The sequence below is a fragment of the Mya arenaria genome, chromosome 3 (genome assembly GCF_026914265.1).
Source record: "Mya arenaria isolate MELC-2E11 chromosome 3, ASM2691426v1".
Classification (NCBI taxonomy): Eukaryota; Metazoa; Mollusca; class Bivalvia; order Myida; family Myidae; genus Mya; species Mya arenaria.
This window is the reverse complement of record NC_069124.1, coordinates 17,000,627-17,025,944: the sequence shown is the minus strand read 5'-3', so window position 1 is coordinate 17,025,944 and position 25,318 is coordinate 17,000,627. Positions and strand designations below refer to the sequence as shown.

Sequence of the window (25,318 nt, the reverse complement as noted above, 5' to 3'; positions counted from 1 at the left end):
CAGTCAGTCGTTATTAATTCCAATCAGGTGAAGCGGTAGATAAAAACAGTGGCTGGCCCAGTTTTTTCATAGTTTAAAGAAGATTATGCAGACCACTAAAACACCCGAAATATTGGCAATCTGTGACTTCATAAAATAAATGGTAATGCGACTGAATCGCATCAAACCATTTCTTTACTTAGAAGAATTAACCATAACTTAAATACTAAAACTGCCCTCCCCCCCCCCCCCCCCAAAAAAAATAATAAAAAAAATAAAAAAATAATAATAAATAAATAAATAAAATAAAATAAAAAATAATAATAAATAAATAAAAAAATAAAAATAATAATAATAATAATATCTGTATTTCAGGTGGCACGTTTTGGATACTACCACACTTAAGCTTAACAAGAGCGTATAAACTAACCATGATTATGTTTTTCTTCTTTTTCTGTAAAGCTTTAATAATGGCATCGTTCTGTGCCCTGATTATCTTCAGGTCCTCCTGGATATTTGCATCCGCCATCGTGAATACTTCCGGTTCCGCTCTCCCGCTCCTCTTGTGATAAACAGGTCCAGGTCAGGGGATAGAAAGGGTTTGTCTATGTACGCTCTACAGAACGCCAAAATCTGAATAGAAAAAAAGAGATGAGCAATTTAAATACAAAGGTTTCTGATGCGTTTCTCGACATACTCGCAGAAGGTCAATATTCGGACTTGTGGTACACTCCGTCGGATCCCAATGAAAGCCCTTTATTGATTTACTGCTATTGACTTAGACTATTGTTAAGATTTTACCATTGACTAATAAAACACATTGGAAAGAAACAACTCAAAGTGCCCCAAACGTGAAAGTCAGCGAATGAAAAAATTCATCTTATACTCAAAGATGTCCAATTGTTATTTGCAGTAAATGGGGCTCTCCACATTGGGTGTGTGTGTGGGGGGGGGGGGGGGTAAACCACCTTCAACCATCTGCATAGTCAGTCAAATCGGTCTTCTAATCTAGTTATCGCTCGCAGTTACTTTGCGGGAAGTATCCTAGTTTAATTGCAAACTAATTAACACGTGGGATATATAGATACCCAGGGTTAGCTGGCGGGGGTGAGGGTAGGGGTGACAGTTCAAGTGAAAATCAGAAAGTATATTTGAAACGACGAATGTCTAAGACCCTACATAAACCCTAACCCAGCCCCTTCAATACATTGAGTACACAAATAGTAATCGTGTTTTGCACATATTGCCAAAACATGGTATGTCAATTAATCATATGGCTGTGGCATTACCACGCGTAGAGTACCTGTGATCCTTACATATTTACTTTCAACATACCGCCGACGTTAGAAGTTTACGAATGAGAACCGGGTACAATTTACTTTTTACGGCAGTTTGATCATTAATATGGATTTCTGTAAGGGCCATCGCCTGTGAATGTGTTGATCTGAAGCGCGATACTCGATAGTACGATGATGAAAAGTCGAAATCACAAAAATATGACAACGTAAACGCGATAGAACGATGGTGAAATCGCGATAGTACGATAATGATAACGCGACACTACGATGATAAAAACGCGACCGTACGGTGATAATAACGCGACAATACGATACTACGATGACGAAAACGTGATATAACGATATTACGATGGTGAAAACGCAACAGTACGATGGTGAACACACGATAGTTCATCGCATTATCATCATCGTATTGTCGCGTTTTCGTTATCGTACTGTCGCGTTATTATCATCGTAATGTTGCGTTTTCGTTACGGTAGTGTCGTTCGCGTTTTAATCATCGTACTATCGAGTATCGCGTTTCAAATTAAGACATTCACAAGCGATGGCCCTAACGGCATTCCGTAGAATTTTATATACTACTTCTACGTACATAAAAGTTATGACACAGTAAAAGCATGATGAGAAGTTTCGTACCCATTGATCTAAAAAGCTAGTTGAATAGAATATTTTATTCCACCGCTTTATTACATGTAATTTGATATTTCTCTGGCGAGGTATTAAAACCATTATCTTGTTTATAACATTCTTTCTTAAATACGTGTATAAAGACTTGCCTTTTTACATAACAAAACCGTTGAGATTTCAAGATAAAAGCTGTAAACAAATATTTACGTCGTTACGGAAGTTAAGAAAATACACGTATACACTTGAAGAAATGTTTCGTCTGTTACATTTAAACTTCTCATTTGAGGGCCGATTTGCATTCATATACTATTTTAATATTTTTTAAAGTATTACACATGTATTTCTAATATTAATAATAATAATAATAATAGTAGTAATAATAATAATAATAATAATAATAATAATAATATCGGTGGTAAAGTAAAAAAAAAACACGGCGGGTTGAACCAAACGTTATAAAGCGGTTAATATGTCAATAGCTAATAGACATTTGTCGGTTCAACAAGGGGTGCCCCATCGTCGGCAACCACGGTACTTTCTTCTGTTACACTTCATACATGCACAACGAAGCATAGTGTAGTATGTAACGGGGGTATCCGACGATGAGGTGCCCCCACCGGAAGAGTTTTGAATAAGATAAACATCCAGCAATGAGTCATAACATTTTACCAAGGTAAGAGGCATAACTCTTGTCTACCTCGTACATTTTTTGCGCACAAATTCGTACACCACCAAAGCTGCAGTTTCTTTCGACTGAAAATGCCAAATTTGTACGGAGCTACGTTCAAAACACGACTGTTTGCATTTAAGTTCTAAGAAAAACATGGCAAAAGCCAATGCGTACCACTGTCGATGCTAAACGTACCTTCAAAGTTTCAGGAATCTAGGTCAACTGTTTTTGGTAGGAATAGGAACCAAAAACTAGTATGTCGGCGATCCATGCTCATGATTCACTCAGTCAAGGAATATAACTCACCTGTTGAGTGAGATCATTTGCAAACTACATTATATCATGTCCCCCAGCATTAACCCACCCAAAGAATTGTAGGACAACATACATTTAGCTTTATTATCACCATTAAAAACTGAATCTTGTTTAAACACATTTTTTTCTCTGCTCTCATTTATAGCATATCTCGTGTCGTATAGCCCATGTATGGAGAAGACGTGCCGACGCGTGACAAGTCAAGCTATTATTTCAAATATGAAGACTTATAAAGTGTAACGTAACTGACAATGTAGCTTCTCAAATTTCAAAATTTGTATTATGGAGAGTATGTCAATACATGACAAGGCAGACGTTGGGTGCAAGGATGTATGTCAATATGCCAAACTCATACGCAGTGATTTCCCCTGACCAGCAGAGAAGATCTCTGCTAAGCGATGTTTTAGTTCAAACATTGATTTTTACACGTATTTATGCAATATGTGTTAAAAGTTCAATTTTATACTGTTTTTTTTTAAGTTTTTGTTCGTTTTGTTTTTTGTTTCAAAAAGAACGACAATTTTAACTGTTGGAATAACGTCACGTGATTTCGATCATTATAACGTGATTTGACGATGGTGGTAATTACTGGACGTCAAGAGGAAGTAGCCGCGGTGTGAAGTTTGTAATAGGTCAAGTGACGTACAGGTATTTAGCTGTGTAAATGTCTCGCGTCTTTTCAAAGAAATTATAAACAAAAAAGGACAAAGGTGCTTCGGCATCACCTAAATAACGACTTTTACATTGTTCTCCGAGTGGTCACAATTCTTAATACATGTAGCTACGTTTTAGTTTTTCTTTTCTTTAAGAGCAGGTTTTAGGCCAATGCCAAGATCAGCAGCTGCTACACACGTTTTAATGTTTGTACTTATAAGCTTGTATGCCTGTATTGTATTCATCTTAGCATATAATACTTATTGCCTGAGTTCTTTCTAAATAATTCTGTGATATATATGTACCAACTTTGTTTTTGATAATATATATTATTGTAATCTTCAGTCCCTCGTTTGCTCAGGTGATGCTTTGTATAAGGTAAATATGTTTTTAAATTTTATTCGATTCTGAGTTACATAATGTTATAAATATATATATACTTCAAATATGTCCTATGTCTGTTATCGTGTAATATAACTACATGTCGGCTTTAAAAGCCTTTCAGAGCTTGTATTATATATGTTGAGCTGCATTCAGTTCTAATCTAAAATCATAAATGTGCTTGGCAAACCGACCAGTCGAACTTTTTGTACTTGGCAAGAAAATATGCTTCTTTATAGTGTGAAGCAAAACAAGCCAAAACGAGCCGTATACATGAAGGAAATGAAATTCAATCCTGGACCAAAACTTACATTAGAGATACATGTATGTAAACAATATGTTTAATAACTCAAAATGTATTTAAGAAGGTCCGGGGATAACATTTTCCCCTTTTATTTAGTATTTGGGTCAGATTATAGGGGAAATGCCCGCAGAAGAGAAGACTCGATTCGTGTTGTCAAAGAACAAAGGTTCAAGGACTATCCGACTAGAAAAACTACGTATGCAAAACCACCCTCAAAACGTCTGACAGTTTAAAAACAAGATGATGATTTACAATCCATTTTATTTCAAATGCATTATTCATCAATGAGAACGCATGCATTTAAACCACTTATAAGCACTTCACGGCCAATGAACATGAGTTAGCATATAAATGCATAAATGAAATACTGATATATGTATATACGTGGGAAAAGTATATCAATTATTATTCAGATATTTGAAACAAGTCTTAACAAATCAACGAAGTGCAAAACAACGAAATATTAAAAACAAAACATACGTAAATACTTGAAACCGCGCCCTATATCAATCCGAACAAGGTATTCAAAGACACAAAACTTCATCTAATCGTTTATAAAGGACATAAGGAAGTTTTGCTATACATACACCGTTTAATTTACACAAACTGCAACAAAGAATGGTAATTATTTCAGTGGTTTAATATATGTTACTTTGCTAAAATTGTTCAGTTGAAGAAGAAGGCCATTAAATAATAATGATAATAAAAGAAATACATACACTTACCCCAAAAGCCTAGTTCCGTGCTTTGAATGACTCGCTAATCTTTACCACTGTCGACAAATTTCGGCTAGTACGAATTCAAAATCACCGAACCATTTACGAAGCTTTGTGATTTCCCAAAACAGGTTTTACGATACTTTAGTGTATAAGCATGGGTAATGAATTAAAAGTGGTTACGATTCAATAGACATTGGTCATAGAAATCGTGGTTAATGTTCAATATTACAAGATCGTTACTTAAGACTTTTATTCGAATTTAGTTCAAAGTTGGGTCATTGTAAGATTCTTTAAATATTTGCAAATATCTTTTGTTAAGAAAGTTGAAAGATTATTTGTACCCTAAACTGAATTTATTTCCCCAATTTTCGAACATTGATTTCTATTTGCTCAATAACAAACTATTACCTAGATGATTTAAACCAGAACACTCTACTTCACTGACTTTTCGAGGCCTTTTGGGGGGCGGGCGTCTCTTCGGTGCAAAATGACATTGCGATCATGCTTTGTTTAACGTGTTGAAGAGAATGTTTGCAAACAGTAGTAAGACGGTCCAACGCACACACCCTATTGCAAGTAGAACACAAGGTCAAACATATACATTTGTGTATATATATATATATATCTTTTTGTATACATTATTATTGTTTACAAAGTACATGTTTGTCATATGATATGTCTCTTTTTTTTGACAAATTGAACAAACATACATACATACATACATATTTTGCTTAACGCTTGCTTGTACATCCTCTATGTAAATTTAAACTATATATAATGTACTTAGTAAAACAAAGTGATCATATTATATCTGCAAGTCTTTAACTTGTCTTAATGCTACCCTTGATGCACCAGTCTTTACACTTAATGCTACCCTGGATGTATCAGGCTTTAAGTCAAGGCTACCCTGGACGTGTCAGTCTTAAACTTAATGCTACTCTGGACGTGCCAGTCTTTAACTTAATGCTACCCTGGACGTGTCAGTATATAACTTAATGCTACTCTGGACGTGCCAGTCTTTAACTGAATGCTACCCTGGACGTGTCAGTATTTAACTGAATGTTACCCTGGACGTGCCAGTCTTTACCTTAATGCTACTCTGGACGTGCCAGTCTTTACCTTAATGCTACCCTCGACGTGCCAGTCTTTACCTTAATGCTACTCTGGACGTGCCAGTCTTTACCTTAATGCTACTCTGGACGTGCCAGTCTTTACATTAATGCTACTCTGGACGTGCCAGTGTTTACCTTAATGCTACTCTGGACGTGCCAGTCTTTACCTTAATGCTACCCTGGACGTGCCAGTCTTTAATCATGCATGAACATTTTACTGTTTCTCAGGCCTCGTCAGTATTTGACTTAATGCTACTTTGTACTAGTTTGAAGTTAACATGAAGTTACTATGAACTTGGAATTCTTTGAAATGTCAGTCGTTGATATACTTTTCATTAAGAATTGTCATTCTTTGACTCAATGCTACTTTTGACTTTGAGGCTACTCCGGACATTTCAGTATTTGTGTTAAGGCTGCTTTAGACTTCCCCTCTTTGACCTAAAGCTGCACTCTCACAGATTAAACGCTTTGACATTTTTTTTTATTTTTTGTCTTGGAAAGAGCATTTTTTTGGCGAAAATCCATGGAAACCAGTTATATAAGACTGCTGACAAAAAGGCAGATCGCAATATTTATATTTGAGTTCAAAAAACTCATGTTTTATGCATTTTCTTAAACCGTTAGTATCGGTTTAAGCCATAAAACAGAAAACTGAAAATTTACAATCTGTCCTTTGTCAGCAATCTTATATCATTGGTTTGCAGATATTCACGCATAAAAATGGTTTTTGAATGTACGTGAAGTTAGCGGCCTAGCGGCCTGGCGGCCTAGCGGCGTAAAGTTAGCGGCCTAGCGGCGTGAAGTTAGCGGCCTAGCGGACTAGCGGCGTCAAGTTAGCGGCCTAGCGGACTGGCGGCCTAATATGCTATCTTATTTCAAAGTACGAACACATGCCTTTTCTTCTTAAACAATGAGACATTTGCTATTTATATGCACCAATCATCAGTCTGAAGCGATTTTCAACATTTTTTCAAAGAAGTCGATCAAGCGATCTAGCGGCCTGGTGTCTTAGCGGCGTGAAGTTAGCGGCCTAGCGGCCTAATATGGTATCTTATTGTTAAAAATCGCTTCAGAGTGATGATTGGTGCACATATACAGCAAATATATCATTTTGTTAGCAGAGCAGTCATGTTTGCATGCTATAAAATAGAAAAATGTTTGATAAAAAAGTTTGTTGAAAATCGCTTGAAATTGATATTTCGTGCACAAAAACAGTTAATTTATCAATGTTTAAGAAGAAAAAGCATATATTCATACTTTGAAATAAGATACCGTATTAGGCCGCTAGGCCGCTAACTTCACGCCGCTAGGCCGCTAGGCCGCTAGGCCGCTAACTTCACGCCGCTAGGCCGCTAACTTCACGCCGCTAGGCCGCTAACTTCACGCCGCTAGGCCGCTAGGCCGCTAACTTCACGCCGCGAGGCCGCTAGGACGCTAACTTCACGTACATTCTTTCTAAGACAAAAATAAAAGCTACTCTTAAGACTACCCTGGAATTGTCAGTCTTAATGTTTCCCAGGAATTACATGTATTTAACGTAAATTTTCTTTGGACTTTCTACTCTTTGACTCAAGGCTTTGTAGAAATTATTATTGTATATTTTTGCTTTTATTACTTAACCATTAGTTCCGTATATATTCTAATACTACTACAACAACAACTTTTACTTCTACTGCTACTGCTACTGCTACTGCTGTTGCTGCTGCTGCTGCTGCTGCTGCTGCTACTACTACTACTACTACTACTACTACTACTACTACTACTACTACTACTACTACTACTACTACTACAATTACTACTACTACTACTACTACTACTACTACTACTACTACTACTACTACTACTACCACTAGTACTACTACTACTACTACTACTACTACTACTACTACTACTACTACTACTACTACTACTACTACTACTGCTACTGCTAGACGTTGCTGCTTCTTCTACTGCTACCGATAGGCGCGGCTGCTACTTCTACTGCTTTATGAATAATGAGATCACATGTATATTTATTTCAAAAAAGAAAATTAAGAAAATGGGATGAAATTGAGCGTGTGTTGTATCTGTAATTCGATAAAGGTTTCGTGCGTTTTATACACGGAGATATCCTGTTACATGGTCGAATTAAAACGTACTGATTTCTTACCCAAGTCAAACCAGGCGTAACATTTTTGGATGGATGTCGAGTTCTGTTTCAAAATATATCTAAACGTTTATCTAAAGGTCGATAGCAGTTTTAGCAATGAAATGAGGCCCGTCAAGGCCTTAATGCAGCTTCTTCAACATGTTAAACTAATAAAATAAGTAAAAGAGTCCTCAAAGTAGAACGCAACCTTAAGCTGATTTATGAATCCGGCAACTGATATACCTAATGCAGTATTTGCCTATTTCGGACATGTGTTATATGTTTAGTTAAAAACACCACTGACGTCAATATGAAAACGTTTGTCAAAATCATCGCGTTCTATCAAAACAGTAGTTTTGTATTGCCAATTTCAAGTGAACTGTCTTGAAATTCCAGCAGCAGGCAAGTCTTATTGAAAACTACATGAATAATTGAGTTTCGTGTTGCTGACTTACGTAAATTTAATTTCATCCGTGAATAAGGTGGATTTTGCGGGACCTCGTCATCGACCGTCGCTTAAAATTTCGGTGTATTTTTTTTTCGGAAACACATTCAAATTATTTCAGATCTATCGTTATATGGTTGAAAAAGAAATGAAAACTGTTACTTCATTTATTTTACAATGATGATGATGATGATGATGATGATGATGATGATGATGATGATGATGATGATGATGATGATGATGATGATGTTGATGTTGTTGTCGTTCTGGTTATTTTCTTGTTTATGTTGTTGTTTATTTCATTCATCACAAGATATTAATGCTGTGTTATTTCTATTTTAGTTTTAGACAGAGGGTCTTCCATGGCCTCAAAAGCGGCACTAATTTCTTGGTATATTCCGTGTCCTAGAAGTTCTGTACAGGTGCGTAGCTTGCATTTTTAGAAACTTTGACTTTAAATCCTCAAACATATATATTTTTATCATTTTATTAATTCTTTACTGAACTCAACATTTTCCCCATTGTCTGGAGATATTCATTAAATAAACAAAAACAAAATGTAACAAAAGTGTAATGACAGTAGGATAAAGTTCGTATTGAAATTTGAATCCAATGAATATATTCCATATGTAAATAAGTGTTTTGACAGCCTTTATATACATGTATGTGCTTGAAATTAGGTAAATAAACCCTGCCGGGGCGAGTTACAATACATCTGTATCATTGGTAACAGATGATTTCTTACGTAAACGTACGTACAAACTTAATCATAGTAAACGTGGAAACGTTTATTTTTTTAACATAGTTCTACAGCAGCGTTATGAAAAATGTAAAATTTAAGCAGAATCGAGAAACAAAATCGAACGTTTTTAAATAAACATAATCCTGGACAAACCTCGAGCAATTAAATCATGCTACGGTCATGCCTGACACGTGGTTCTCTGAGGCGCCCCTGCCGGCAGACAAAACCAGACCTGCCAACCGGCCACCCTATTACATCGGGTCTGTCTCTCACGCGCAGTTGTTCCGTCGAAACAGCAACATTAACACGTACGCGCGCACACAAACATCGGAATGCTGGCTCGGATTTTATTGTTAGCCGTCGGCATTGCCGTCGTGGCTGCCGACATCCGGTCAGAGATTACAAAACTGGAGGAGCAGGTCGAGAGGTAAGTGCAGAAAATGTAGCGTGACACTTTCGAAATTTGTATCATGTGCATAAAAAGTTTGTGTGTGGTTCTAGGTGGATTATGCACTGTTTTATTTTCGTTTGTTTAAGCAAATATAACATCATTCGCATCTTACACTAACTGACCATGATATCAAAAATTCAAAACGCGAAATATAGGTAAAATAACATGGAAAGTACCTTGATAACGGGATAAACCAAAGTTGTTAGTACTGTTTTCAATGAAAGGTTTATGCATTTTCTGCATTATGAAAGTTCAAGCTTGCAAAAAAGGTTGGTTCATGGCATGTTCGTTATTTCGACGGAAAATAACATATGTTGCACTGTATTCAATGAAGACGTTGATATTATTGCAACAGAAGATAAAAACCACGCAAAAAGGCCGGAATACCGCAATGCCACAAACTTCACGCCGCTAGACCACATACGTCAAACCGCCTGTACTGTAAATTTGGTCTGCAATTGTAGGTCATGTGTGTTTTTGAGAAAATAATAAATCTTTTCTGGACTTTGATCGCAAAATAAACGATCATCGTTCAATGGAAATACAAACATAAAGGAGACACGATTGACAAAAACAAATACATAGGGCTGTTGAGTACTATTTTTGTTTTATACTTAATTCTAACTAAATCATTAAATCGGCATCAGCCGGGCTGCCGATTTACTTCCACAGTGTTAGCGCGAATGCCTCCATCTAACCAGCGTTCATGTGCGAGCCGCTGAATAGCCAACGCGTTAAACGCAATTACTGGCAGCTTTCTAATGATAAACTCAAAATTCATTCGTGGATCCAATTGGTAGAGGCATGAGCGTAAACACTAAGCTAATAAGTTTGCGTAATATTGTAACTCCACTCATTTATTATCAATATTGTTATTATTATTATTATTATTATTATTATTATTATTATTATTATTATTTATTTATTTATTTATTTATTTATTTATTTATTTATTTATTTATTTTTTTATTTATTTATTTATTTATTTTTGATTATTATTATTATTATTATTATTATTATTATTATTATTATTATTATATTATTATTATTATTATTATTATTATTATTATGATTATTATTATTCATTCTTTAGTTTTAGTATTTTTTATGAACTTGTTTGTTTACTGTTAAGGTGAAAAATATCCTCCTTAGCCGATATGACATATGGAGTTCAGTGAGTCGTGTATTGCTATTAGTTCCAGATGAATTTGTAAAATATGAATTGATGGAGCGAGCTTTTTAAACGACATGATCATATCTCTAAAGTATTATAACGATTTCTATATGCAGTTAAACCGGTAGGTTAATGACGAAGGTCATAACTCATAACACTATACAGATCACAAAACACTTCTTAAACTGTACTTAAATACTGTCGATTTCACAATATCTCATATTGATTAAAAACGTTCCAAAATCCAATACCACCTAACCCATTTGTTGAAGTTTTGATCAAAGTTTGTACAAAACTATACCGATGCCTCACAAATGTAAGGACCAGTGAAGCTTTAGGTATAACAAGAGCATTTAGATGGTGTGAAGCAACGACTGTTCGTGGCTTTAGTTCCGCCTCTATCTTCTTAGTGAATTTCAACAGACTTAATTCAGAGAGATCGAATGACAGTGTCAGCGAATCGAGCGTATACTTCGACGTATTTCTTAAAAGAAACTAACGAGAGGGCAACCTAATAACCCACAAAGCATCCTTAAACATACCGTTTATTTGTGTTTCACTCACGTCGACGAATTTAAGCGTAGCGTTAAGTAATGCTCGTAAAACATAACTAGCTGATAGGTTGAAACTGACTGTTTTAAGCCGCTATCGAGGCGGTACAAATTGAATGTATTCAAGACGTTTTGTGCGTTGTTTAAACGAGTGCGTATTTTATACGTCCAATATTCTGGTATCTAAGTATTGCAAACTAAACCGTGCCTCTTTCCATTTGCAGTGAGCGCTTGGAGCTCCAGGAATGGATCAGTCGGATAGAGGAGATCAAGCGAACCATCGCCGAAGAGAAGGAGATTAGTGAGTAGGGGCCGATGGGGTTGGGCTGACCAGGGGATGGCAGTTGAAGGTCATGTGGGGCCTTGGCGACTATAAATGTTTGCATTAGGTTAAATACCACCTGTTTATAGACTTGGCTTAGGGGCTTAGGGGCTTTTGTATCACTTAGTACTGCTTAATGGCTAGTCCTGCTTATGTGAAGTGCTTGTTCCGCTAAGACTCGCTAGTTCTCTTGGTCCCGACGAGATAGTCAAGCCTTGGGGCTTTGTTCCGCTTCTCCCGTTCTGATGCATGTTCTGCTTTGTTTCCCTTTCCCATAGGGTTATTTTTTCTCGCTAGGTCTGGTCCCGCTTAGGACGTTATGCCCCATTCCAGCGTCATAGCTGGTCCTGCTAGACCATCTTAGATGCTTATCTTGCCAGTCCCGCTTTTAAAAACAATCGGCCTTTCCCTCAGCCCGTCCCGCTTGAGTCCGCTTTGTCCCGCTAGTGGGTCTTGTCCCTCTTGGGTCCGCTAGTCTCGCAAGTAGGGCTTGTCCAACTTGAGTCCGCTTTGTTGGTAGCGCTAGTCCCGCTAGTTGGACCTGTTCCACTTGGGTCCGCAGTGCTGGTAGCGCTAGTCCTGCTAGTGGGGTTTGTTGCGCTCGAGTCCGCTTTGTTGGTAGCGCTAGTCCCGCTAGTAGGGTTTGTTGCGCTTGAGTCCGCTTTGTTGGTAGCGCTTGTCCCACTAGTGGAGTTTGTTGCGTTTGAGTCTGCTTTGTTGGTACCGCTAGTGGGTCTTGTCCCACTTGAGTCCGCTTTGTTGGCACCGCTAGTCCCGTTAGCAAATGGGGCTTGCCTTGCCTGGTTCCGCTTTTGGTAATTTCCTGCCATTTCCTTTTTATTACACATGAGTTTTTTCCTGATTTTCTCGCTTACAATTTTATCTTATCTTATCCTGATGGATAGTTCCTCTTCCACTCTTGGTTCCGCCAGTCTATCTCATGCCAGGAATCGATCCCAAGGCTTACGCGAGAGCATCGGTGTATCCGACGATGATGCGAGAGCGAGCACCGAGCATATCTGTGTGCTCAATGTTAGCAATATGCAACATATTATACAATTGCATTATGAAAATAAAACACTCTTGTATCCTCGTTATTACCATTATTAAGTCAAACATTTTTTTTTTCCATTTTCAGTTTCCCGCCAGAAACGCCACGGTGTTATGTATGGCATCCCCATGGTCATGGGCGCAAGGGGTGAATCGGGTAAATTGTGTTTGATTTACGAAATTTTTCTTTATTGCAGTTACATGTATTTTCTTAATCATTTTTTAATTTATACATGTTCATGTACTTTAATTAATACTGTGTTATGCACTTATGTTTTGTTGAATATACTATCCCTAATCATTTTTAAATTATATTTTAATTAATACTGTGTTATGCACTTATTTTTTGTTGAAAATACGTTACTAGTATCGGATACTTATCTAAAGCAAAGAATATGACAGTAAATTAATAAAACATATCAACACATTCCGTTATTTTGGCTGTCTTATAAACACTCGTGTTGGCAATAATTTGGTATAAGAGGTGCATAATTAAAACGATTTCATCGGGTATACAGAGAGTCTAGAGTTAAAACATTTCTAAAAAAAATCCTTAAGACTCTCCTCTGTTTCCTGTAGGTCCTCCAGGACTCCCAGGAAGGGATGGCGAGGCTGGTGCACCCGGGGTGCCGGGAGAACAGGGAGAAAAGGGCCACGCCGGGGCTCCTGGAGCGCCAGGTCCGTACGGACCCTGGGGCGAAGAGGGACCTGAAGGAGAGGCGGGGCCACCCGGACCACCAGGCGAGGAGGGACCCACAGGATACCCAGGTAGGACCGGAAATTGCCATAATTTCGTAATTTATTTACATCCATATACCAGGAGTAAATCAGCAGCAACTTATCGACGTGTAATATATATATATATATATATATATATATATATATATATATATATATATATATATATATATATATATATATATATGTATCTGACTTATAAGTACATTGCATATATTCGTGAGCAAATAAATGCACGAATAAATAAAAATAAAATAAAAGATGATTATCATGGCCTTCCTAAATACAATGTATCGGCTAATGGGACTCGAAAGTATCGTGCACGGTCCGCTTACAACCGTAAGAAGACACTTTTCAAAAGCTCTGCTGGGACTGTTGTCGTAAAAATCCATATAACTTCGATAACTTGTCCTCAGGTTATCGTTTGGTTCGTTTGCACATTTTGGTGATTGGACTTGTCAGTAGTAACGTTTGGATAACTTTTCACTTATCAATAAACAGTTTGGCTATCTTTGACCAAACAAAATAATTAACTGGCTGCAGACCCTTACATATGATCATTTGATATACCATTGTCTGTTCACGTATATGCATATTGCCTTATGGATATGCCTTATGATATTGTGTTATCCAGTATTCACATACCGTATAAGCCATTCGGTCTATGAACTAATGTAAAGATGTTCACGATAAATTTAATGGTTGGCAAAAATGAATCAGACATCATGCCGTTGAATAGTGCTTGTTGTATGATAGTATACGTATCCACACAAAAAAAAAACTTTAAAAGGCGACCAATGTGCTCTTTGTGCAAAACTAATCTTATTTAATAAACTAAACTAAACTCAACCGATCTCGAAAGTTATCGGAGTGTTCAAAATTGGGATGAGACGAAACTGTCATCACGCGGCACGGTACGTTTCCGTTAGTGGCGCTCCCGTCGTCGTTGTTACAATTTTCAACGTTGCCACTGCTTCTTTTAAGATTTTTGTTTTGGTATTCTGGTTTGATTGATTGTAAATATTAGTTAAGTGCAATATGAGATGGTGTATGCTATACATCAAAGAAGGCCCGCATAAAAATCAATCCATACATTTTTGTTCATGTCCGTGACTTACATAAACGTGTGCATGGTAAAATAATGTTGAGAATGAGCGCGCATAAAGCAAATGTGTTTGTAAACTAAAACATAAATCTTCTTCTATGAAACAGACATAAACGATCATTAAACGTTGAAGATAAATAAAAAGCGCTCTTTATGCGAATTTCAAGACGCTCTTAAAACCATACGATGTTTTAATAAAACATTTCTCATTGATATCTGACACCGACCATCACAACTTTTTCTGTGATCTATTTCGGCATTTCTGTGATCTAATTCGGCATTTCTGTGATCTATTTCGGCAAATCTATAAGTGTTTTTGTCGTCCATGTGACTAATGCAATGTCACGGAATGATATAAACTTGACTTCTGGCCCCAGTGTCTCCAAAATTCTCAAATTCTTACTCATTTGAGAACACTATTTTAATCCTGTGTAAAATTGATAATGGAAAGAAAAAACAATTCTGGTTATATCATATTTTGATAAAAAATATCTTAACTGTGTGCGGTCATTTTCTTTGTATGGTCGTTAAATTATTCTGAGCATCTCGGTCATTTTCCATCGAAAACAACCTTGGATGTATATGGACGGTTTACAATGTCAGAATTCTTCCCATTTAACTACGCTGCAATTCGCGTAGTGGTTTTAAAATAACAGTAAAACCAAAGAATCAATTCTAACTTAGTAATACAAAATACACGTTCAAACACCATCATTAATTAAAACTATTATTTAAAAAATGTACGAACTACTTTTACTGATGTACCGGCATACATCCGAGGTTGTTTTCGAAGGGAAATGGCCGTGGATTTCCGATTGGTCGTTTACTAAATGATATGCATTTTTTTTAGCTGAGTTCCCCATAAAAGTATCATGAGTAATTAATCAAGTATATTTCTTGCTTTTAAACAATTTTGTTTTCTAAAAAATGTATCAATAAAATCTATGAGGGAGTATAAGTCTAATGGAGTTTAAATATTTAACATTTTTAACCATGCTCGGTGTAAAGTGGTAAAATTGTTTGAGCAAGTTATTTAGTTAATACTTAAGTATTGTCGAGAAACTCGGACCTTGTGACTCATACAATACAAACTGAACAATCAGCGAATAAAATAGATATGTTTTAAGTTTGTACCGAAGAACAGAACCACATATTTCGTTAAGAAGTTCAATCGACCCGTATCGCGATACGGCGGGTTTGTGCATCTATGGGCGACGGTCTATACAGTATCGACATTCTTCTCATCTCTAATGCTGAGACTGTTACCCTTAATTCTCAAGAATTTTTAATGTATTTATAGTACATATCTGTGCTCTATGTATTCTTATTTATCTTACTCACGTGCAGGTGTTCCCGGCGAGCTGGGAGATGAGGGAGAGGATGGCGTTAACGGCACAGATGGACAGGAGGGACCCCAAGGGCCGGTCGGCTACCAAGGGCCACAGGGATTCCCCGGATATCCGGGAGAGAAGGGTGACAAGGGCATAACCGGTCCTCCAGGATTAACTGGAGACGCTGGGGAAGCCGGAATACAAGGATTTCGCGGGTTCCCTGGGAGGCGAGGGCTTAAAGGAGAAGACGGACCGGAAGGGCCACCGGGACCTGAAGGCGTTCCCGGTGCCAGAGGCCCACGTGGTGGACAAGGCGCCCCTGGCCCTTCGGGTCCCCAAGGCGCCCCTGGACGCGTCACATATTACCCTGTCCGTTATGTAGCGGCAGCACCGAAATATTACATGGCTGCCCCTTCTAAATATGCCTATGCAAACAAAGGTTAATTTTTGAAATAAATACTTTCCCCATTCTGCTTACGTAACATTTTAAATACCGGTGAATTCATTAACTTCAAATAGTATTTAAAGACTTGTATAAGTTTGAAAATTGAAATAATCATTGAAAGTCCAACCTCAGGGAAGTTGAATTGTCTTGATACAATGCCATGCAAATATTTTCATAATGCCATTGAAATTCAATTGTCGAAGTATGCAATGCACTGAAAATAAAATTGAAAGCACAAGTGTGTGTTTTGGTTATTTAAGGACATACCCATTCATAAGTGAAGTCAACCTTAGTTCCGTATGTTAAAGTTATTTTAATGGGTATATCACCATAAAATTATAAACCACCAGCAATATTTTACTGGCGCCCAATGCCAAGCTTAGGTTTGTCTTACACATAATATTCAAAAAAGCAAGATATGGCAAGCTGCGTGGCTTTCAAACAGAATAAGAACTACATTCACAATAATTTAGTTTAACCACTATATATTTTACGACTGTGAAGAAGTTATGATAACTCTCGTTGGCACGATGATGCGCGTGAGAGTTGTCTTGCTTTGTGGGGTAATCGGCATACCCGGAGAAAACTCGTTTGGCCGGCTTGGTGACCACTAACCAAACTCACACAAGGGCCCGGGCCGGGAAACTAAACCGGGTGGACTTTGTGAGAAGCGAGTGCGCTAACCACTGCGCTAACCGAACAACCACATATTTTAAGTATGCATTGGTAAATGTTCCTTTGACCTTGAGGTAGATTCCTGGGCATTGCTACCCGTATGTGATGTCCCAATATGAACATATCAATTTCTATATTATAAACAAAATCGAACAAGACCATTGGCACTGTATGCATTGAACTCAAAGAGTGACAATTGCCTTAGAGTAAATGTACCTTAAAGATGCATTCTTACTTCCAAATGAGAAAAAACACAATTAAAAATATTGTTTTAATATTCCAAAGATGATCAATAAATGTCGAAAACAATTATTCTTATGAAGGATACCGAGTTTAATTTGAAAGAAATGGTCATAAAACACGGTATTCGGTATTTCTACCCGGTTTATGAGACAATAGCAGACCACAGTAAATCGTTTAGCATTCACCAGAATTTTTTTTACAAAAACAGTAATTTAATATTTTGCGGCCAACAATTGTAGATTACCTTCAGAACTTGCAGTCAGCACCCACTGTAATATGTAAACACAAATTTCAACAAGAAAGAAGAGCCCTGCGTTACAAACGCCAGCGACAATCAGGGATTTGTTTTCAGTCGACCAAGAAGCATTACTCGACATTTATTCAAGCTAGAGTTATTGTCCTTGCTAAACATGTTATGTTTTCTCTCGCGGCATGAGAAGCAAATTTCGTTTGAATACCTTGAACGGTTTTCGAGTTGTGGCTGAGGTTTTGCAAGACGTCATAGCCACCCACATTAAACCTCGACTCATTTTGTAACCTACAAAGCAAGGGACCAATCCTATTTTCAAATTCAATTCGGTAATATATTTGGTAATGATGTCAACTCATATATATTTTTAAACCGTTCAGTGATCATATATATGAATGGCAGATTAATTGAACCATAACTTTCCACTTCACATACCATACATTACAAGCTGACGAGCCTTCCCACGTCCTCGATCAATCGAATTTGTATATGTTATTTGTATATATAATTGTATTACCTTATGCACAAACATTACTTTGTTCTCATGCTTAAAGATGCACTACTACTCCAAAATAAGATTTAACACAATTAATACAATTGTTTTAATATACCAAAAAGGATTAATAAATGTCAAAAACAATGGTTCTTATGAAAGATACCGAATTTAAATTTGAAAGAAAGGTGCAGAAAACACAGTATTTCTACCTTATGAGACGATAGAAGATCAGTTCTTTTAGCACTCACCAATCATTAAAAAAATGCGTTTTCAGCTGTTAAATACATGGCTACAATCTTGTTATCAGTAATTAATATTGTCCATAAATACATTACTTAGTAAGAAGTTAACGGTTTATCACTCAAAATGTATGTTTGGTATAAATGTTTATGTATTGATTTTGAAGAAGAGTGTCACTTTAAAAATCTAAGAAAAAGAAGTTCAATACACTTTAAATTTGTAATTTTTATATATAACTTTATTACTGTTTGCACAAAAGATACTCATGGAATAAAAAATACTTTCTTCTCCTCAAATATACTGATGATAATCAAGAGTACATTTATCAATAAAACAAGTTTTGCCAGCGTTAAATCACTCTCAAGTAAGTGCTAATTTTTCATAGGCTGGTGACCATTTCCTTTATCCACTGAGATAAAAACAAACAAACAACAGCGGTCATCTATTGATAAAAAAATCTAACCCCCCCCCCCCCCTCCAATCACCAACATCTACTGATCATATGCATCCTACAATAATGATTGGAGTTGTTTCATGGTCAAAGCCTTAGGTCAAATAGTTTCAAGTCAAGACAAGGTCTACGAACCAACCAAACGAAACTTGCAGACCTATATTCGAAATAAAATAAACAAATATAATCAATAACCATCTATCAAAGACAGTGAAGGCATATAACTTAAATATATTTCCAAAACAAGACATGAAACATGCGGAGGATTGATTAAATAGATTTTAAGAAGAAAATACATTGATTCTTAATATTAAAAGGGAATTATAACAAATGTAATCAATAACCATCAATTACATTAATGGATTCATGCCTAAGCTGGGTAAAGTGGCTTTAGACATTATTTGAAATTGTTCCCCAAGTCATTTATATTCATTTCAATGTACTTCCTAGTGGTGTCGATGCAAATGTACAAGCAAAAACTATCTTTACAATTGTACAATAGCCTTAAAGCTGCACTCTCACAGATATACCGTTTTTACAACTTTCTTATTTTTTGTCTTGTAAAGAGCAAATTTTTGCGTAAATATCTGCAAACCAATGATAAAAGATACTGACAAAAGATCAGATCGCAGATTTTCATATTTCCGTCCAAAAATTAATGTTTTATGGTTTAAAGCGTTACTAACGGTTTGAGAAAAATGCATAAAACATCAATTATTGAACTTAAATATAAATATCTGCGACCTATTCCTTTGTCAGCATCCATATATGACTGGTTTCCATGCATTTTCTCAAAAATTGGCTCATTCCAAGACAAAAAAAAAGTTGTCAAAACCTTCAACCTGTGAGAGTGCAGCTTTAAGTAAAATGCTGTCAATCCTGATTCAGGAGTTATCGGAATAATCCTCACGTTTGAAACCCCTGTTGATGGCTGCTAAAAGTTTTCATAAAAGTGAAGACAAGTATTTCAAAATAGAAACTGCAGACAAAGTTGAATGTGAGCTTGGAGTAGGATTTGTTATTGGTCCCCGGTGTGACCTTAATACTTGAGTTACTGACAACCCGAAATTAGGATAATACTAGTCCAGTGCAGCTGAAGTTTCATTGTATAACATGTAGGTCAAGCTGTTAGTTATTCTGCAGACAAAGATTTCATAAGTCTGTTGTCAATATCCTGGAACCTTTGACCTTGTGACCTCAATAACTACAGGGGTCATCAGCTGGTGAAGGCCAACCTACCACTGATGTTTAAAGGTCCTAGGGTAAGTTATTGTGTTGACAAAGTTTTCATAACATGGCTTGTCAGTACTGGCGCTAGGCTCAACAATCAAGATTGAAATTATTCAGAACTCATGCGTCAGCTCATTGCAAAGATTATCAAATCTCAGGTAACTAGTTTGGTAACTATTACTTGGTGTAGACACTGTGAAAGCTATAACTATAAGTCACTAATAGCAAATGCAACATAAATATTACTAAAAGTCTAAAGCCTTATCTAGGCAAGGAATATCACATGACAACATTAAAAGTTTCATTACACTGGTACCAAGGCAGCCATCTGACTCTCTGGGTTGGCCTCCAGTTTTGGCATGGCTGTCGGTTTGTCAGTCCGCACATCAAGTTTTGTTTTCTTGATCTTATAGTTGTTCTCAAACCTTGGATCTTTTACCAGACCGAACATCTGCTGGAACACGCCGAGACAATCATTAGCCCTGTGGATCGTCCCACATACCAGAATCATCACCATACCAAAAGGGTCTGACTTCACGTAAACACCTTCCGATGTGATGTTTGGATTGAATAGCAACTGTTCCTCTTGGGCAAATGATAAGAATCGTTGAGACACTAACAGAGGTCCTTCAAATCTTTCCTCACTGGTTACAGGACTGTGTGAACATAACATAAAAAAAGCATCGTCCCAAAAGTGATTAGGGCCAAAGTCCATCTGCGGTTTAGACAATGTCGGATTATGAGAGTTAAGATTTTCATAAAACCATTTTGAAAAAGTTTCTCCTAAAACCTGTAGCTCAGATTTATCTACAACTGTTTGATGAATGTTGTTAGTGAGTCCAACTCTTGATGTTGCTGCTGCTGTAGTATTGTTTACTTGATTCACGTTGGCATCAGGATTAACAACTTGGTTACCAGAAGATTGTAATTGTGATATTTGGCTACTATGAGCAGTGACATGCCTGTTATTTGATGTATTTGACACAGTATGTCTATTAAGGTCAGCTTGGGCGCCTCCAATATTGTTACAGTTGGTCTGAGCCGCGAAAGCAGTATTTGAGGTGGACTGTTGCGATCTTGCACTCGTCTGTGTGGAAGTGCTCGAGGGTCGTGGTCTGGCTCCAGTCTGTGTGGAAGTGCTCGAGGAAGGGCTGACAGAGTGACCAGCCCTTGATCCTGAGGTCTGGGCTGGCTGGGGTTCATTCTCCAGTTTAACCTTGAACTGCAATTATTATAAAATAGTTGGAGGTAAGAAAAAAGAAGGGAAATAAGTTTAGAAAGGTACAATAAGTTTAATTTAAGTAATGACCAGCTGAATTTTAAGACAAAGAAATGAAGACAACATTGAGAAACATAAACACTTTATAGAATAACTTTTTTTACACAAAACATCACATGCCAATTATAAACATGCATGATATGACTTAATTTTGTGGCATCATACCTGTCCTTCATCAATGTTTATTCCCCACGTGTTCAGAATGGTTCGAATAATTCCACCCTTGTCTATTGTTGATGCGACAGGAATCTAAAATGACAACACATTTCTTCCTTGGTATCTTTCAGATCATTAAATCTACATGTAATCTAGCTGAATAAAGTAAAGCTAATGCACCAGTCAATTGTAACCATGGCCCCCCGAGGTCCGGGGATATACCAGTGATAGTTGGGGAAATGGGCTGTGTTTTTACCTTCCAGGTGGCCCCACACTGCTGGGTTGAATGTGGTGGATTTGTCTTCGCGCCAAAAAAATAGCGGGGAATGGGCCTTACTTAGGGTCCCTGTGGTGTGGGGGCATTTGGCGGGGATTTTACCATCAGTCCTTGCCCACAGGATGAGGATTTTACCTGGGCTTGGCTGGACCAAAAGTCAAAGTCCCCTCTATTCCCAAAACCTGGTGGAGGCTGTGTTACATTTGACTGGTGCATAAAATATCTTTCACATTCAGATGAAATTTAATTAAACTCTTACTGATTTTGACATCAGGTACTGAAACAGTATTTCTCTCTTCATCTTTTTTCTGCTGAATAGTTCCAAGGCACTGTCACTGTACAGAAGAATGGCTTTTACAGCTTCTGAAATGGATAGTTTTTACATTTTTAGTTATAAATGAAATATATACATTTTGCTAGCATGCCCAGTATTTGAAAAAAGAGGAATAATATTGCCAACATTTGGTAAAGATAAGGGGAACATGGAAAAAGGGGCATAATTCAATAATTATTAAAGACATAGATATGTGCCTTATTGTACATGTTTCTGGCAACATATTGATGGCCTCACAGGCTCACTTCAAAATGCTGAAGCTGCATTTTTTCTGTTTCGGATTTTTTACATCACTAAAGGCATGAAGACGAGCCGCATCTAACTGCAAAATGCAGAGTAATGAGGTGAGAAAATGGTATTGCATCATGTGATCCAAATGTGGAGCACGTATTGCACATCTCATAGAGCAAAATGATTAACCTTAAGAAATTGTAACTACATAAATTGTAACTTAGGCATTTTGTAAAAAAATGTGTAATCAAATTACGAGAATTAAATATTAAAAACATTGCTACCGAAAACATTGTAGTTTTTAGCTTCGACATTTGGAAGTGAGGCCGTCGATATGTTCTTGTCAAAAATTCTGTAAGCATTGAACGTGTACTGCTCCATTTAAACCTGTAGATTGACAGACTTATAAAATTTAAAAATAAATGCCATTCTGAAAGAAAATACAATTGTTTCATTAAAATAGAAAAAGTAGTCACTTGTTAAAGTGTACAGTCATGTACATTGAAAAGAACACATAAATCATGGCATGTATTTTTAATGTTCTTGAAGTAAACTTTACTAGGGCTTTTTCTATAGTACCCACGGGTCCGACTATCGGACCCATTCCCAAAGCAAAATATATGATTGTTTTCCCAATCTTCAGAAAAAAATCCCAATCAAACAAAAGCGAAAAAACAGCAACTTTGTAATGGAAGTCTTTTTACCTGTACTGGTTCATTCAGCATAACTATGTGTTATGTGATGTAAAGTTTTGGAAATAATTGAAATCAGAAAGCATTGATTTTTATCACATTCAAAGATCAGTATGAAATATTATGTGTCATGGTTTATTCAAGTAGATATTTATACCCCAAGGATTGATATTTCAGCCAAATGTCTAGAGTCTTTTTCCCAAAATGAGCAGAAAAAGCCCTGATTACAAGTATGTGACAAGAACCAGCCAATACTTCAGTTTGTTATGAAAAAAGCGTTGTTTTTATCATGTCTTCAATGTTTACCAAGGGTTCTCAAGTTTCTGTTGACCCGTCTCAAGAAGTAGGGTAATCGACCGGCTCCTACTTATTCTACTTAAAATTCACTTTTTTTTCCTAATTTGAACCGACCAAATTGCCAATAGAACTGTCTATCTTGGCCGGCAGCTTGTTCTTTCTGAAAACATGGTTTACTCCATTTAGTAAACCACTAAACCTCATAACTCAAATGTACTGGCTATCACATGCCCATCTTTTCATGCCTGATATCAGATTTTTTTTGTTTTTATATGATGGTCTTTCATCAAGATTTTTGTGACATAGTCAAAAATTCAGTAGTGTGTTGGATATCAATTTGAACTCTTATAAGTGTAATGTGCGACATCAAACAAGCCCAACAGATCCCTTCAGAGAAATGCATGCTCGACTTTGATGGGGTCCATTGGTCTTTAAATACAGTAAATTCTCAATCCACACAGAGCCCAGGCTTTGCTAATTTTCATATTACCAACCAAGTAGACATACCTACTATAAATGTGTACTTCTGTCTTTAATGGAATGTTATACTATGAACGCACATCCGCCGCCTACAGCGGACTATTACATTATGAACGCATATCCACCGCTTACTGCAGACTGTTACATTAGCTTCAAACATCGTAAAATTGGGACTATCAGCACCACTTAGAATTACTGCTCTGTATTCACCATTGAGTATGGAACCCCAACTCTGCCAATACCAAAAATCAAAAGATTCTTGGTGTATTTATATATATACTACTTCATGCTTGACAACAAATTGGCCTTGATGAAAATCAGACCGAAATTGAGGAACAGCTCCGACATTTAAACATACCATATTCTTTCCTAATTTTTCTTTTGTCAAAAATATTATTGTTAGGAGGGCTTAAGATAAGACTGTTGTCACACCTTTTATTTTTATATGAAGTTACAACCTTCTTGCACTAAGACCATGATTTGCTAGCCACAACAATGTGCATTGGCAGAACTTATTAACATTTAGACATACATTATGTTCCACTCAACATTGAGTCTCCAAAACATAGAATCATCAAAAGACTCTGAAGCAGCAGTTAACACTAGCTGATTTAGAGGGGGCGCACCCGGTGCAGGCCCCCTCTAAATCAGCTAATGTTAACAGCTGCCAAGTTTACCTTTTATTTTAATTTGGAGAAAAAACGTTTAAGCAATAAACATTCAGTTTGGAGGGAGGGGCGCATGTCAAAGGGTAGCATCCCTTAGTAACGCCCCTCTAACACCAATTCCTGTATCTGCCCCTGGTTTATTTTGACTAGTAATTTGCTAGCTTTAATGTTGACGTAACGATTTTTAAATAGTGAGAATATTACATTTTTCTCTTGCTTTAACTAAAATGAAGAACTATTGTGGAAGTATCATGCAACTGTTTAAAACTGAGAGAACACAAATCCTCAATTTTCAGAAACATAAACCATGGCTGTCCGAATGTCCCATATCCGAAAATTACACACTTTCATTACCTCTTTGACTTGTGATTTTAACCTGCTTTTTAGTTACAGTTTCTGCAAGAGCGACTAGTTCTTGAATTGGCAGTTTAGATAAAATCTCTTTACAACCATTCTTTTCTGTCTCTGACAACATATTTGCCCAAATATCAAGTACTTTTTATTTCATTTACTACATTGGGAGCACGCAACAGTTTTTAGTGTATAAGAGGAGCAGAAAACAGTTATGTACAAGTCAAGCTCTATTGCTATCATGGGTACATGATGACGTTTAAACAATTGTTTCAAAAGAATATGTAACTAAATCAAACTATTTAAGTGTTTACATATTGCAATCCAACTTAAAGAGTTGGCATATTATATGATTTTTATTGTCAGAGCACATCCCAGTGCCATTCACTCCTTGATCAAAATCCTTTTCTATGAAATGAATGAAATG

General features: G+C 36.8%; 3 protein-coding genes across 9 annotated transcripts in view; 1 reads left to right on the top strand and 2 right to left on the bottom strand.

Annotated features, from left to right (window-relative positions):
- LOC128227645 (sodium-dependent proline transporter-like) overlaps positions 1-5,109 on the bottom strand; it is a 34,211-nt gene extending 29,102 nt beyond the window's left edge. For 5 of the 7 annotated variants that reach the window (XM_052938378.1, XM_052938374.1, XM_052938372.1 and 2 more), the window contains exons 1-2: positions 4,948-5,097; positions 410-612 (exon numbers count right to left, since the gene is read on the bottom strand). In XM_052938378.1, the coding sequence (XP_052794338.1) occupies positions 410-508 (99 nt within the window). In that variant the 5' untranslated portion in view covers positions 509-612; positions 4,948-5,097. Of the gene's footprint in view, positions 1-409; positions 613-4,708; positions 4,797-4,947 lie in introns of those variants that run through there. The other 2 variants (XM_052938373.1, XM_052938375.1) reach the window with 2 other exon arrangements.
- Positions 5,110-9,605: 4,496 nt separating this feature from the next.
- LOC128228420 (collagen alpha-1(III) chain-like) lies at positions 9,606-16,779 on the top strand. Its single transcript, XM_052939723.1, has 5 exons — positions 9,606-9,801; positions 11,775-11,851; positions 13,011-13,079; positions 13,502-13,690; positions 16,113-16,779. The coding sequence occupies exons 1-5, from the start codon at positions 9,707-9,709 to the stop codon at positions 16,538-16,540; spliced, it is 858 nt and encodes a 285-aa protein (XP_052795683.1). The 5' UTR covers positions 9,606-9,706; the 3' UTR covers positions 16,541-16,779.
- Positions 16,780-17,705: 926 nt separating this feature from the next.
- Positions 17,706-25,061, bottom strand: LOC128225612 (uncharacterized protein C3orf38 homolog). Its single transcript, XM_052935504.1, has 4 exons — positions 24,895-25,061; positions 22,098-22,201; positions 21,571-21,654; positions 17,706-21,348 (listed from the first exon to the last, which is right to left on the bottom strand). The coding sequence occupies exons 1-4, from the start codon at positions 25,013-25,015 to the stop codon at positions 20,431-20,433; spliced, it is 1,227 nt and encodes a 408-aa protein (XP_052791464.1). The 5' UTR covers positions 25,016-25,061; the 3' UTR covers positions 17,706-20,430.
- Between the last annotated feature and the right edge of the window lie 257 nt (positions 25,062-25,318).